At 38.4% G+C, this 14,014-nt stretch overlaps 1 protein-coding gene and 1 pseudogene across 1 annotated transcript; one reads left to right on the top strand and one right to left on the bottom strand.

Annotated features, from left to right (window-relative positions):
- The first annotated feature begins 546 nt into the window (after window positions 1-546).
- LOC146456385 (beta-3 adrenergic receptor-like) lies at window positions 547-2,116 on the top strand. The gene has a single exon (XM_085092743.1). It carries the CDS (start codon window positions 1,025-1,027, stop codon window positions 2,114-2,116), a length of 1,092 nt encoding a protein of 363 aa, XP_084948869.1. The 5' UTR covers window positions 547-1,024.
- Window positions 2,117-6,923: 4,807 nt separating this feature from the next.
- LOC146456384 (uncharacterized) lies at window positions 6,924-11,831 on the bottom strand (annotated as a pseudogene).
- Window positions 11,832-14,014: the final 2,183 nt, after the last annotated feature.

Genomic DNA, 14,014 nt, shown 5'->3' with positions numbered 1-14,014 from the left:
GATTGAACTTACGTATACTGCACGTTGTGGAGGGGCATAAAAGGATAATAAAATTACAACTGCATTGTCTATTATCCCGGGATTCCGTCTGTACATTTTGAATTATTGAAACTTTAGGGATAACCAGATTATAATATTCTCGTTTTTCCGTTTACTAATACAAAACTCGCCCTAATATACCCACTCGTGTGGCTGCATGGCATTGTTCGCACTGTGTTTATTTACGTATCCATTTTACGCACATGTAAATGTGAAAGAAAATTCTTTCAATGCATTTTCAGAAAGAAGCCAGAGCTAACAACTGCAATCAATTTTGTTGTCTTCTTAATTCAATCTTTTTTTTTTTTCAAAAAACGAAATCACAACAGACAGCAGTTTTAACTGGCTCTGCCCACACTGTCAGGAAAAATTATACACATTATTTAAAATTTAAAATTATTCATTGTGTCGGTTCATTACGCTTTCAGGCAATTTTTGTACTTGTTTACTCGAGATTAAAGTGTTTTAAGGCAAAATGCGCCTTTTGTTGTGTTTATAAGAAGACCTTAACGCATTACTGTGGAAAGATCGATTGGTCCTGAGCCCGTTCATTCTGTCGCCGATTTCCGCCCTAACCGCTACCATGAATACAATAAGTCCGAAGTAACAATGTGTTTTCTGATTCGAGCAATCGTATTAATTACACCAACGCTTAATTTCTCGTACGGACTCAATATTGAATTTAATTATTCATTCAATTTAAAATATCATGTATGTGCGAAGTTGGAAGAAGAATAGATTAACCTTCACTAAAGGTGACAATCACAGGCGTAAAAAAAAGCCGTGCTTCACTTAGTTGGTAGAATCATCTCCTGGGAAAATACCGCGTTTTCTCTAAACTGAGAATGACACCTACCACGCCAACGGATATGAACTGAAGCGAATAGAAGTCCCCGACTAGGGATAATATATTTCGAGTTGGTCATTGTAAACGGCTCGTTTCAAAGTTTGTACAAGAGCCAGCACAATTGTTCGGAGCGTAGCTATGGCTGCTGAAAATGGATCGGTCTTTGTGAATCCGTGCCGCTTCCTGACCGATTCTATCGAAGATCCAGGTTACTTGTACATACACAATCTCATTTGTTCCATCCTGAACTCTTTGTTCATTTTGCCGTGTATTGGTGGAAATGTACTGGTTATTTTAGCGGTGTGGAAAACACCGTCGCTTCAAACTTCCTCCAACGCGCTCCTTGTCTCGCTTGCCACTTCAGACTTGGCGGTCGGTTGTTTGGCCCAACCTTCATTTTCTGCGTGGCGCATCTCTCAAATCGCCGGCAATATTGAAGTCCACTGTGTGGCGGGGGTTTTGTCTGAAAGCTTTGGCTGGCTTCTCGCAGGAGTTTCATTATTCGTTATCACAGCCATCAGCTGCGAAAGATTCCTAGCCGTACATCTTCATCTGCGATACCATGACATAGTGACAAGGCGAGGGATTGCCAAAGTGATTCTAAGTTTCTGGCTTATCTGGACAATCATCACGGCATTGAGGTTCTTCGTCGTAAACAGGAAGATACTTCGAATAATTGCTGTCAATTTCCTGGTTATAACGTCCGCGATAATGGTTATGGCATATATCATGATTTATAAACTTGTGCGTCGACACCAGATGCAAATACGGCAACAATGTTTTACGCAATCACCGGGCGAAAGCAACAAGACCATCGATATGGTGCGCTTCAAGCGGTCAACAATGACCATGTTATATATTTTAGGATTTTTTATTCTTTGTTATTTTCCATTTTTGATGGTTATGTTGGTCGAACTTGCCATTGGCGAGACTCTAGAAACGAAGGCCGCTTATCTTTACACAGTGACGTCGATATTTATTAACTCGACATTGAACCCGATGATTTACTGTTGGCGTATGATGGAGATACGAATGGCGATACGGAAAATTCTCAACTTTTCCAATATAAACTTGATAGAGCCGGAAAAAAGTCTTATTTTCACTAAAAAGCAACCATCCCTTGAACTACAGACTATACAGCCATCACTCGTGACGGATAATCCTTGTTTTTACGATAGCAGCGATTCGTTTAATTTTCCATCAAATGGTATTGATAGTCATGTCCCTTAACAGATCTTCCTAAGGTTTCAAGCGAAAAATAGGAGGTACGCGAGAAAGAAAGCATATAATAAATCAGAAGAAAGAAAAACAAAGAAAGAAAGCCGGAAGGAAGCAAGGAAGGAAAGGAAGGAGGGAAGGAAGGAAGGAAGGAAGGAAGGAAGGAAGGAAGGAAGGAAGGAAGGAAGGAAGGAAGGAAGGAAGGAAGGAAGGAAGGAAGGAAGGAAGGAAGGAAGGAAGGAAGGAAGGAAGGGGGAAGGAAAGAAAGAAAGAAAGAATGAGGCTTTAGCGGCTGTTTAGGGTTTTCCTGTCTATACTTGCATTGTCTTTGTATTGTCAAACTATTAAAGCAAAGCAAAGAATGAATGAAAGAGCATCACGAAATTTGGCGATCAGTTGCTTTTATACCATATTTTGCATGACTCGAGGCTGGAACGAAGGAGGAATGGTTTCTTAAACTAAGCCGGTAGACAAGAATTGAACTTGGAGTAGACAAAACAGTATATACATAAAAAACCCCAACCCATTGCAGCGCATATACGTCACCGAAGAAAGACATTAGTTCAGTGGTCCGGTATATCTATCAATGTCAGAATCTTCTAATAAATTCAAATTTTTAAGGTCATTACATTGTCAGTACAACTTAAATCTTGACGAGAGCATACACACTCAGGCGAAATGTCGCAGCGCAGACGTTTGTGAAAAAGACTTGGCAAAGACGGCCTTTCCAGCTACGCACATACCTTTTTCATGCAGTGATCATGACTTCTCCCTCAGGTGCCCTGTACGCCGTTGGGAGAAAAGTGTGTGCGCCTTGACTTTCAAACTTCGGCAAACTTTATCGGGGAACAATTTATTATGACAGTTTTGTCGACAAGCGCTGCCTTTAGGCAATAAGAAAGGCAGAAAACGCAATGCAAGCCAACTCGACACTAGCCAGGAGCCATAATCAGGGATGGAGACTGTAACGAGATGCTATTTTGACTTGAGGGCTTGTCCCCATGTGTTGTACCAAAAAAGCTATTTTTAAAAAATTTCGCCATACGCGCGTGCGCGCACGCGTGTAAATGGCCAGGATCGTGCGTGGAGAAATTGAAATTTTTTTCTACCCGTTCAAAATGGCGTCCAAATTTTAAAATTCTGCCAGGGAATATCTCCTCGGTGCCCACATTTAAGGAATTAGACTCTCACAACGAAAAGGTAGCAATTGAAAGAAGACGGGGAAAGTTGGAATAAGCGGCATATTGATCTGACATGACTCTCACAGTAAAGTCAAAAAAAGGCGCCAAAACGGTGGCGCTGCGTGCGTTGCTACGGTTCAATGAATGAATAAAGCTTAAGCCTGGTTCACACTAGCAACATAACGACATAACAGCATAATGACATAATGACATAATCGCTTATGTCGGTAATGTGAACGCTGACATAAAGACATAAGGTTAGGTGAAAAGAATACTTTAAAAATGGCGGAACAAAAACTTGTTGCCTTTGAGATGATATAATTTAATTTGTTTCTTCGGTGACAGCGTCGTCGAGGACAACAAAGGGAAAAAGTTGCTAGAAGAAAAGACTGGAGTGGGTGCGTCCAGTATTTCAGGAAGAAGCTAGAAGAGCATCTACACGTCTTTTATCATACAATATTGAATAAGTTCGAACCTCTTCAGCAAGTTCTTCTTCATCTACACGAGCCGCACCGAGGGTTGCTCCGTCATGTCTTCCAACTCCAGAGTAGCCACCATATTGAAAATAGTGCTGGTGGCGAACTGGGTTCGACAATTCTTGTGGCGCCTTGATTGGTTCTTTGTTATGTCGTTATGTCAATGATGTTCACACTTGTCTTAGCTGAAACATAACATCATAACGATAAGACATAACGACATAAGAAAAAGATCAGTTTTTTCCTTATGTCGTTATGTCGATGTCGTTATGTTGCCAATATGTCATTATGTTTACAAGTTCACACTGCTAACATAACGACATAACGTCCTTCTTATGTCGTTATGTTTATGTCGTTATTTCGCAAGTGTGGACCAGGCTTCACACTTTACGGGGTTTTCACAACCTCCATATTGAACTCTGTCAGCTTTCACTTCCTTCTTGCTCATGTTGAACTGGAAAAAGAGCTTTTTGCTGCTTGGAATCAAGTTCCGTGGCCATGCCGTGCAAAGGAAGAGGCAAAACAACAACCGGCTATACGCTAAAAAATTATACCTTCTCACATTCGTAAAACCGCAGCCGGTTTCTTGGCTATAAACAAAACTGATGCCGGGATATAAAACAGTGGAGGATGCATTTGACTGTGACCGACACCGAGTTGAAACATTTAGATTGGTTTCTGGATTTTAGTCAAGATACGTACTTCAAAATAAGGTAAAAAAATCTCTTGTCATTTTAGATTTAATGTTTGTTTTCACTCCCGCAAACATGCATGAAAACTTGTCGGAGTGTCTGCTAGTAGTCTTGTTTCACCTCTTCAGTTCTTAAGTTCTGCCGGAGGAATTTTGCGAATTATTAGCTTATTTTAATGTTAAAATTGCTAGTTTGATGTTGAGGAAATTTATCCTGCGAACTTGAAAAAAAGAAAGATTTTGAAAACAGATAACAACGTGTTTACAGCTTTATTGTGCCTTGATGACCATAGAAATCAACAACTAATAAATGAATGAACATTAAACTCAGGTCTTACGTCTAATACTTCTTGAAAGCAGTAAGCCAACAGCTGTCATAAGAAGCAGTAAGCTTTTTGGCAAAAAGAAGTAATCGAGAAATTCACTTCTGACCGATTGAAAAATTTGGCACTGATGTGTAAAAGAAATCTGCTCAATTCGACAGCTTTTAGTTTGACAACGTAATTTTTGCCAATAAACTGAATTCTTTTTAACCTTTCGCTCGGTGATCCCTAACATGTTTAACCATTCCCTGTTTCACGGGCACTCGGCATTAAAAGTTTTTTATTCTAAACTATGTCCGGCTTGTTACGTAAAACTACACACTTGTAAAAAGACAGTTAACAAAATTTGGTGGATGCGTCGAATATTCATGCCGGTGAGCGTGTAGAAAACGTTTGAGACAATGGCCTTAACTCATCTCTTCAAGGATTTACCACCAATTTGAAATAAATGGTTGAGACTGACTTCTCGAATAAAATTTAAGTTTAAGTTTATATATATCAGCATCGCGGAGAATATTTTATATTTGTACTGTAAGGTTTAATGTTTTCTACTCAGCCTGGAGAATTTCCTGGAGTTGCCCCCAATGCTTTAGTTTACAGCTGTAGTTTAGTAAGGTTAGACGGAGGAACTTAAACATGTACAGGGTAGTAAAATGATATTTTCACATTTAAAAATTATGTAATTTTGTCAAAACCGAACTGGACTTTCTCTTCCATTTTCCATATAAGGAAGTAGCCCGACGCAAATTTGCGTGTATCCGCGCGGGTTTATGACGTGAAGGGTGGCGCATTTTTTTCTAAAAATAGAATTTTTCGTACAACACATGGGGACGCGTGGACTCCACGCTTGTGGTCTCTATCCCTGATTATGGCTCCTGTTTTGTTTTGATACAAACCTCAGTACTTTTCATTTGTAAACACAAAGCAGTTATCATAAGAACAACATCATTTTCATATATGAAAAGCAGTGATAGTGGACGACCGGAAGTGAAAGTGTAATATTTACAGCTACTGTGCCTTCTTCAACTTAAGTCGCGACGTTCAGTTGTCGACCTCGGGCGACGATTGGTTTTGAGATCGTCGAGTGACGGTAAGCATTTATTCCATTTTTCTCTTCGCCAAAACATGTTAAGGAAACAAAGTCACACAGGGAAGCATAGCAAAGATGGCTTCCTCGAGCTTCACAGTATACAAACAAGAAAGCTCTAAGAGGCGCCATATCTAACTGAAGGAGTAAAGCGGCTCACACGAAAAAAGGTTTGTCTACCCGTTTGCTTAGCTTTATGTTTCCCGCCGAAAGCTAGATATTGAGCTCGGCCTTGTTCTGAGACTGCGAACAGTCTTTCTTTTGCTCGAAAATCCGAGAGGAAGAATGCAAAAAAAATAAAAACCCAACAACAACAACAACAACAATAATAATAATAATAATAATAATAATAATGAAAGGAATGCTAACTTTATTATTTACAAGAATAAAATCTAGTAGATACAATTTGATTCCATTAAAACCTGAGTGATTTCACAGTTTGCTGTCATAAAATTGTAAAATATCAACATGTTGTATATAAAAGCTAATATATATGGGTTTGGTTCAGAAGATAAAAGAACAATTTCCATTAATGTAATAAAAATACATATACCCTCATAATAAGAATATTCTAAATAAATGCCCAGTCACAGTGTTTCCAATCATACACTAAAATGAGAAAAAATAATAATAATAATAATAATAATAATAATAATAATAATAATAATAATAATAATAATAATAATAATAACAAACCCCCAAGCGAGCGCTTCGAATTTCGTGCTTTCTCAGTTTCTTGAGTTGTTAGACTGTTAGTAGTCTGTGTCCTTGTCTCCCGCTCTTACGACCGCCCTCTATATTCTGGGATGACGTCGTGAGTTGCTTAAAGTCTCTATTGTAGAACGGAAATGTGTGACGACTACTGCGTACTTCAGTCAGTGTGGGTTCACATATAACTCATTACGGCCGGCAACAATTTCACTGTTCGGCCTGCTTCTTCATAAACTTTAAACGTAAAGTTTACATTTTATATCACGTTTGTATTCTTTTACTGCGGGTTGACTGAATACCTTGTACTATAGTTTTTTAATATAGAAACCAGAACTGCCATGTTTCTGGTATTTGTTCTGTTTCCGTTGATTGTAGCAATCAATGAACAAAAATCTTTTGATGAGCTACAATTTTCTCGAGATCTTTGTTTAGAAAGTAGATTAATACTTTGGCTGTGTGGTTGATGTTGATTAGAACCCTATCTCTAAATAAATATAACTTTTACTTTCATTTCACTTTTAAATTAATCTTTTACCCATAAATAAGACGAAAAATCTACTAATCAACAAAGTTTTCGAAATGGATTAAACTATAAAAGTTAACGCAAGAAGAGAACGACGTTTCGACCGTCCGACGGTCATTTTCTAGTTCCCCGGCAAGATAAGAAGTAAAAATTAGCATGTGCTAATATACAATTGTGAAAAAACTAATGAGATACTGACTTAAAAAGCTCTAAGATATTCACATCTAAAAAATATAAGAAAATAATAGCGTGAATGATAAATAGAAAGGAACGCTAAAAACGATAAAAGGTATTTTAAAAGTGAAATAATTAAACAACTAACTTCGCGCGGATCGAGTCGCATTGTTTGTTCAGTTTCGGCTTTAGGTCGCGAATAAACAACATCTCGAAGATCAAGCAGTCGAGTTTGTTCTGACACTTTTTCAGGATTTTGAACTTGCTTTTAATGGTCTCTGGATCCTGTCCATGCTCGTCCTTTACGTGATTGCCGATTGTTGATCGCTTGTGTTCCTCCACACGTTGATGTAAGTGTCGACTCGTGAAGCCAACATGACCAAGGTTTTTAAGGTTTTTATTATTATGCACTATTTCAATGGTTTACAACAAAAGGAAATTACAATATACAAGAAAAGTAACATAAAGACAGCATTAAATTACGTAAATGTGAAAAGTAAAATGTGCGCAGTGACCAAAGGAGCTTAGGCTTTCGAGTTGGTCACTGCCACGTGCAACTAACTGGCGTATAACGTGCAACTAAAAAGTACAAAAAAAGTAAAGAATAATAAAAGTGCAATAATAGAAACATACTACGATTTTTACATAAAAAACAATAGGAATGATAATTTTAAAATAGTGAGGGCAATACCTTTTAAATACCCAATATTCATTGGGCATTTAAAAGGTACAATTTGTACTGCTTGTAGAAGCTATTATTTGAGAGCTTTTTTAATTTAGAGGGAATTTTTTCCCAAATTTTAGACCCTTCAAATGCTAAAGTGGCAGCTCTGTAGTTATTCATTATCCTCGGCCGATGAAAATTAACGTTTGATACAAATCTGGTGTTGTAGCTATTAACTTCAGAGGCAAGAGTTAGGGTTCCTTTGAAAATGTTAGGAACATTAGTAGTATTGTTAATAATTTTACGTGTGAAAAGGGCCACCTTAAATTTGTAAATGTTTTCAAGTGTAAGAATACCTAAGAGATTTAAAGTATGGCATAGCACTGTCCCTGCTATAAGTAAAGAACATGCTACGCACACACTTTTTCTGTTTAGTTTTAATCTTAAGCAACCTGGTCTGACGAGAGCTCGTTCGTCGGATACCCGTCATGCATTCTCAGTAACTTTCGTTTCAATAAAATGTATGATGGTGTTCTCTACGACGGTTTCAGTGATAATGCAAGCGAGAAAAAAATCCCTTTAAGACGTTCACATTCCTGATGGAAAAAATGCCAATTCGAAGAGAGTTTGAGCGCCCGGTTTAACATTGTTTTCAGCAGGGAATGTTTGTATTTCATGTCAACATGGCTTTGGTAGAGCAGTAAAAGCCCAGTATCGGTTGGCTTCCTGTAGACCTTCGTGTCTAGTCGGGGATGATGAAAATTAGTTTTCATTCACATACAAGCAAACAAAACTAATTTTCATATGAAAAGCTTTTCACGGAGCCTCGCTTTCGTTTTGAGGATCAACACAACTTGTAAATTACCTGTTTGGATTGTAACAGTGACTTATTCCCAGCACTGCTGCTTGAAGTAAGCATCTCATTCCTTATTCTGGTATGTACTGCGTTTAGTGAGTACAAGTAGATTAGAAACAATTTGCTTCAATATCTATTTTCAGTTTTAAACGTTTCTCTCTTGTTTCAGATGTCGCAATGTTGTGTTATGTACCAATAATTAATCACGCTATTTTTCCCTATCCTTGTTATTAAATGTTTTGTCGACTGTGCTCCCTTAATCTCCCTTATCAAGCATTTCGCGCCCTTTCATTTTCTTCAAAATTTTTCAGTCAACTTATCATTTAACATTTGTGTCCTACGTTTGTTTAATAATATATGTGAGCCCATTCATCAGCTAAGGAATAAGGAAAACATGGTAATTTTCGTTTGCCTCGTAAAAAAAAAAGGACTAGTCGAAAAAAGTTCTAAAAAGCATTAGAAATTTTCAAAAACTTGGATCTTTGAAGGAAAGTATGTCTTGTGCAGGGGTTAAAACTCACTGTTAGGGGCCCTTTTAAAATAATCAAACCACAATAATGAAATTCATTACCGAGACTGTATGTAATTGTTCTTTCTCCCTTTTGTTACCTGACAGCTTTTCTTTGGCTGCAGCAAACACTCCATCATATTATATCTATCGTTTTGTTGTATCAGGCTGGTCTTGCTAACCTAACCAGAAATGTTCTTTCGATATTGCGTGCGGTTACCTTGACTTGAAATGTCCAATCAGTCAATGATGTGGATTTTTTTTTATTTATTGGACTTTGCCTTGAAATTGATACACAGAAGACACTCAGGCAAGGAAGCCACTAAAACGGATTTGTGATCTCAGATCATTCGGAGCATGGTGCATCAAAAGAACCGACGAATCCACTCGACAAGGATTCGTCGGTTCCGTTAAAGTACCATGATCCGAATAATCTGAGACCACAAATCCGTTTTTGGATTCTCCCAAGGAAACGTACCCAATATCTCAGAAGGATGGGAATGATGTTTTGAAAGTTCTCAATATAACACGAACGAGAAGGTCGTGCGATATTTTATTTATAGTACATTTGACCATTTTCAGTAGTTTGCCGAAGATTGCCGAAGGTTTCCGAAGATGTTTCGATCATATGTATGTCTCAGAGTCCTGAGTCTGCATTGCACAGACCACACTTGAAATAATAAATAACGTTTTGTTGATTCACAATTGGAAGTTTATGTTCCTTTGGTTTGATTTTTCCCTTGATCTTCTGACTTGTGTAGACAGGATGGACATCAGCATCAATCTTTCGGCTGAGATCACTAAGTTGGTGTCTTACTGAGTTCGCTGATTTCTGGTCTTTGAAAGGCAGGACAATTCTGACGAGAGCTTGTTCGTCGGATAACCGTCATGTATTTCCAGTAACTTTCGTTTCAATAAAATGTATGATGGTGTTCTCTACGACGGTTTCAGTGATAATGCAAGCGAGAAAAAAAATCCCTTTAAGACGTTCACATTCCTGATGGAAAAAATGCCAATTCGAAGAGAGTTTGAGCGCCCGGTTTAACATTGTTTTTAGCAGGGAATGTTTGTATTTCATGTCAACATGGCTTTGGTAGAGCAGTAAAAGCCCAGTATCGGTTGGCTTCCTGTAGACCTTCGTGTCTAGTCGGGGGCCATTTATAATAATGACTATTCCAAGAAAGGGAAGTTTGCCGTTGTTTTCGAATTCCATTGTGAAACTGACTGAGGGCTGGATTTCATTCAGTGCCGACAAGAATTCAGAGGCAGATGAAACATCGGGCATTTTGCTGAGGGTGTCATCGACATAGCGTTTATAGAAAGCAGGCATCTTGTTTTGGGTTGTCAATTGTTCTTCGTTATTGCACATAAATGCATTTGCCATGAGCGGCCCAAGTGGAGAGCTCATAGCAACTCCGTGCACTAGTTCGCACAGATTTCCTTCAAATTGAAAAAGCTGATTTTTTGTAGCAACCTCTAACAACTCTATAAGGTTGGTTTTTGTGATGTTAAGGTCGTATTCCTTGTTGAACCAATCGTCTTTAAAAGCTTTCTCCGCTGAACTTGAAAATGACCGTCGGACGGTCGAAACGTCGTTCTCTTCTAGCGTTAACTTTTATAGAAAAATCTACTGTAATTAAAGTAAATCGTTCGACCGAGGAGACTGAGCACTATCTTACGCCTATTTTTCTGCACTTTAGCATGCCATTTCCGAGTTGCTTTGAGCAGTCCTTATAAGTCATAAAGGCTCCGTTCAAAGTTTTGATTATGAAAATTAGTTTTCATTCCCATACAAGCAAACAAAACTAATTTTCATATGAATAGCTTTTCACGGAGCCTCGCTTTCGTTTTGAGGATCAACACAACTCGTAAATTACCTGTTTGGATTGTAACAGTGACTTATTCCCAGCACTGCTGCTTGAAGTAAGCATTTCATTCCTTATTCTGGTATGTACCGCGCTTAGTGAGTACAAGTAGATTAGAGACAATTTGCTTCAATATCTATTTTCAGTTTTAAACGTTTCTCTCTTGTTTCAGATGTCGCAATGTTGTGTTATGTACCAATAATTAATCACGCTATTTTTCTCTATCCTTGTTATGAAATGTTTTGTCGACTGTGCTCCCTTAATCTCCCTTATCAAGCATTTAGCGCCCTTTCATTTTCTTCAAACTTTCTCAGTTAACTTATCATTTAACATTTGTGTCCTACGTTTGTTTAATAATATATGTGAGCCCATTCATCAGCTAAGGAATAAGGAAAACATGGTAATTTTTGTTTGCCTCGTAAAAAAAAGGACTGGTCGAAAAAAGTTCTAAAAAGCATTAGAAATTTTCAAAAACTTGGATATTTAAAGGAAAGTATGTCTTGTGCAGGGGTTAAAACTCACTGTTAGGGGCCCTTTTAAAATAATCAAACCACAATAATGAAATTCATTACCGAGACTGTATGTAATTTTTCTTTCTCCCTTTTGTTACCTGGCAGCTTTTCTTTGGCTGCAGCAAACACTCCATCATATTGTATCTATCGTTTTGTTGTATCAGGCTGGTCTTGCTAACCTAACCAGAAATGTTCTTTCGATATTGCGTGCGGTTACCTTGACTTGAAATGTCCAATCAGTCAATGATGCGAGTTTTTTATTATTTATTGGACTTTGCCTTGAAATTGATACACGGAAGACACTCAGGCAGGGAAGCCACTAAAACGGATTTGTGATCTCAGATCATTCGGAGCATGGTGCATCAAAAGAACCGACGAATCCACTCGACAAGGATTCGTCGGTTCCGTTAAAGTACCATGATCCAAATAATCTGAGACCACAAATCCGTTTTTGGATTCTCCCAAGGAAACGTACCCAATATCTCAGAAGGGTAGGAATGATATTTTGAAAGTTCTCAATATAACACGAACGAGAAGGTCGTGCGATATTTTATTCATAAAACATTTGACCATTTTCAGTAGTTTGCCGAAGATTGCCGAAGGTTTCCGAAGGTGTTTCGATCATATGCATATGTCAGAGTCCTGAGTCCAGTCCAGCTTTTAGGCTTATCATATAATTAAGTTAATTTCAAATACACACTTTTCTGAACACGAAAACACCTTTCGTGGTTGGCTTATCGCCTTCGTTGATGGGTATCTAGACCAAAAAATTTAATTATCGGGTGACGTTAAGAGACGTCCAGTCGCGAATTCCTGAGTCGAGTTAAGCTCATCATGAGCCTAGAGCAACGGACCAGAAAAGGAACGATTGCGGTATCGGAACCATAAATAGAGGCCTCACTAAAATAGCGACTAAAAACATCAGTTACCGTAAATGATCTAATAAACGCCCCCTCTCTTATGAACGCGTCCTATCTAATTAACGCCCCCCCCCCCCCCTAAGCTGACAAGTTTGTATTAAACGCCCCTCCCTAACAAATGCCCCCTGTCTAATAAACGCCCCCCTTCCCTGAAAACCACACATAAACTAGAAACAGATCAATCAATTTACTTGCGTTCTTGCTTAATCAACACCGGTGTGCGAGTTGCGTCTTGTCAATTTCCAGTTCAAAGTGAGGATAGCGCTCTTTAATGTTCTTGATCACTGTGCTTAGGATATCAGCAATTTTCTTTCAGCTTGTCCTAGCATTGTAGCATCCCGGAATTACACGGACTACTTCACGTTTGACTTGATAGTCTCCTAAAGCTCTGTCATTTAGGTTTTTATAATACCCTATTTAGGTTACCATGTTACAGTTATTAGAACAAACGCCTCTCTCTTTTAAACGCCTCTTATCTTTTCAGTCTTTTGGACCCTTGAAATTCAATAAACGCCCCCGGCGTTTAATAGATCATTTACGGTACCCACGTAACGTCTCTGAGCTAACAAAAGCTCGTTCAAAATGCGTACCTGCATCTACAAGTTATAAAATTAAAAAGAAAAGTATAATACAAACGGGTATCTCGAAAACGAAGACCTCTAAAACGGAGACCCTTAGACCCCGAAAACTCGAAAACGAAGACCCCCCAAATTTCCAAGTATAAGTACAAAAAAAGAAAATAGCAAAAAATACATTAGTTTATACCTCAAGTGAAATTTAATTCCTTCCTGTGGTCCTACCATGGTTATCCGCCATCTTGAGCTGAGCAGCCGCGTTTCTTGGAATACTGACCGGAAGTGTTTTTCCCGCTCCACTGGACCGGAAGCGCGTTTCCGAACGTCTCAGTTGCGCTGCTGGGTTTTTATTTAATAACCAACTAGCAAGAGAAACGAGTGTTAAATCCCTCCTTCTGGGAACTACAACCACGCGATCGTGAGAGCAAAAGAAATGAAGCCAAGGCTTTCTACTATGAAAGTTGCTGTAATGATTTTGAAGTTCTTCAATGCAGAGTGTCAATTCTTATTTTTAACAAAATTCATCAGCCTCCCTGAAATAGGCGTTATCACGGTTTTCGACGCCATTTTGACGAGTACGCAAACAGGCTTGAAATAACAGTGTTTGTATGGAAATCCGATGTCAAATAATTTTCATAAAACATCGCTTCTGAAATATTCATGAATTGGAAACTTTTGGTACCAGGAAAAGGATTTTAGGGAAAAAATTGGAGGAATGTAAGCTGTGCCAGAAAGCGGTCCAGTAGTGTTTTGAACTTTCCACACATTTCCCTGTATTTTTTCCCACGAACTATGGCTTAGTAGCAGTTCTGCCAGTTCACGGCTGGTTTGCTATAGAGATAAA

Source organism: Pavona decussata, unplaced genomic scaffold, assembly GCF_977016875.1.
Source record: "Pavona decussata unplaced genomic scaffold, jaPavDecu1.1 SCAFFOLD_254, whole genome shotgun sequence".
In the NCBI taxonomy this organism is placed as follows: Eukaryota; Metazoa; Cnidaria; class Anthozoa; order Scleractinia; family Agariciidae; genus Pavona; species Pavona decussata.
This window is presented reverse-complemented; position numbering and strand designations above follow the sequence as displayed.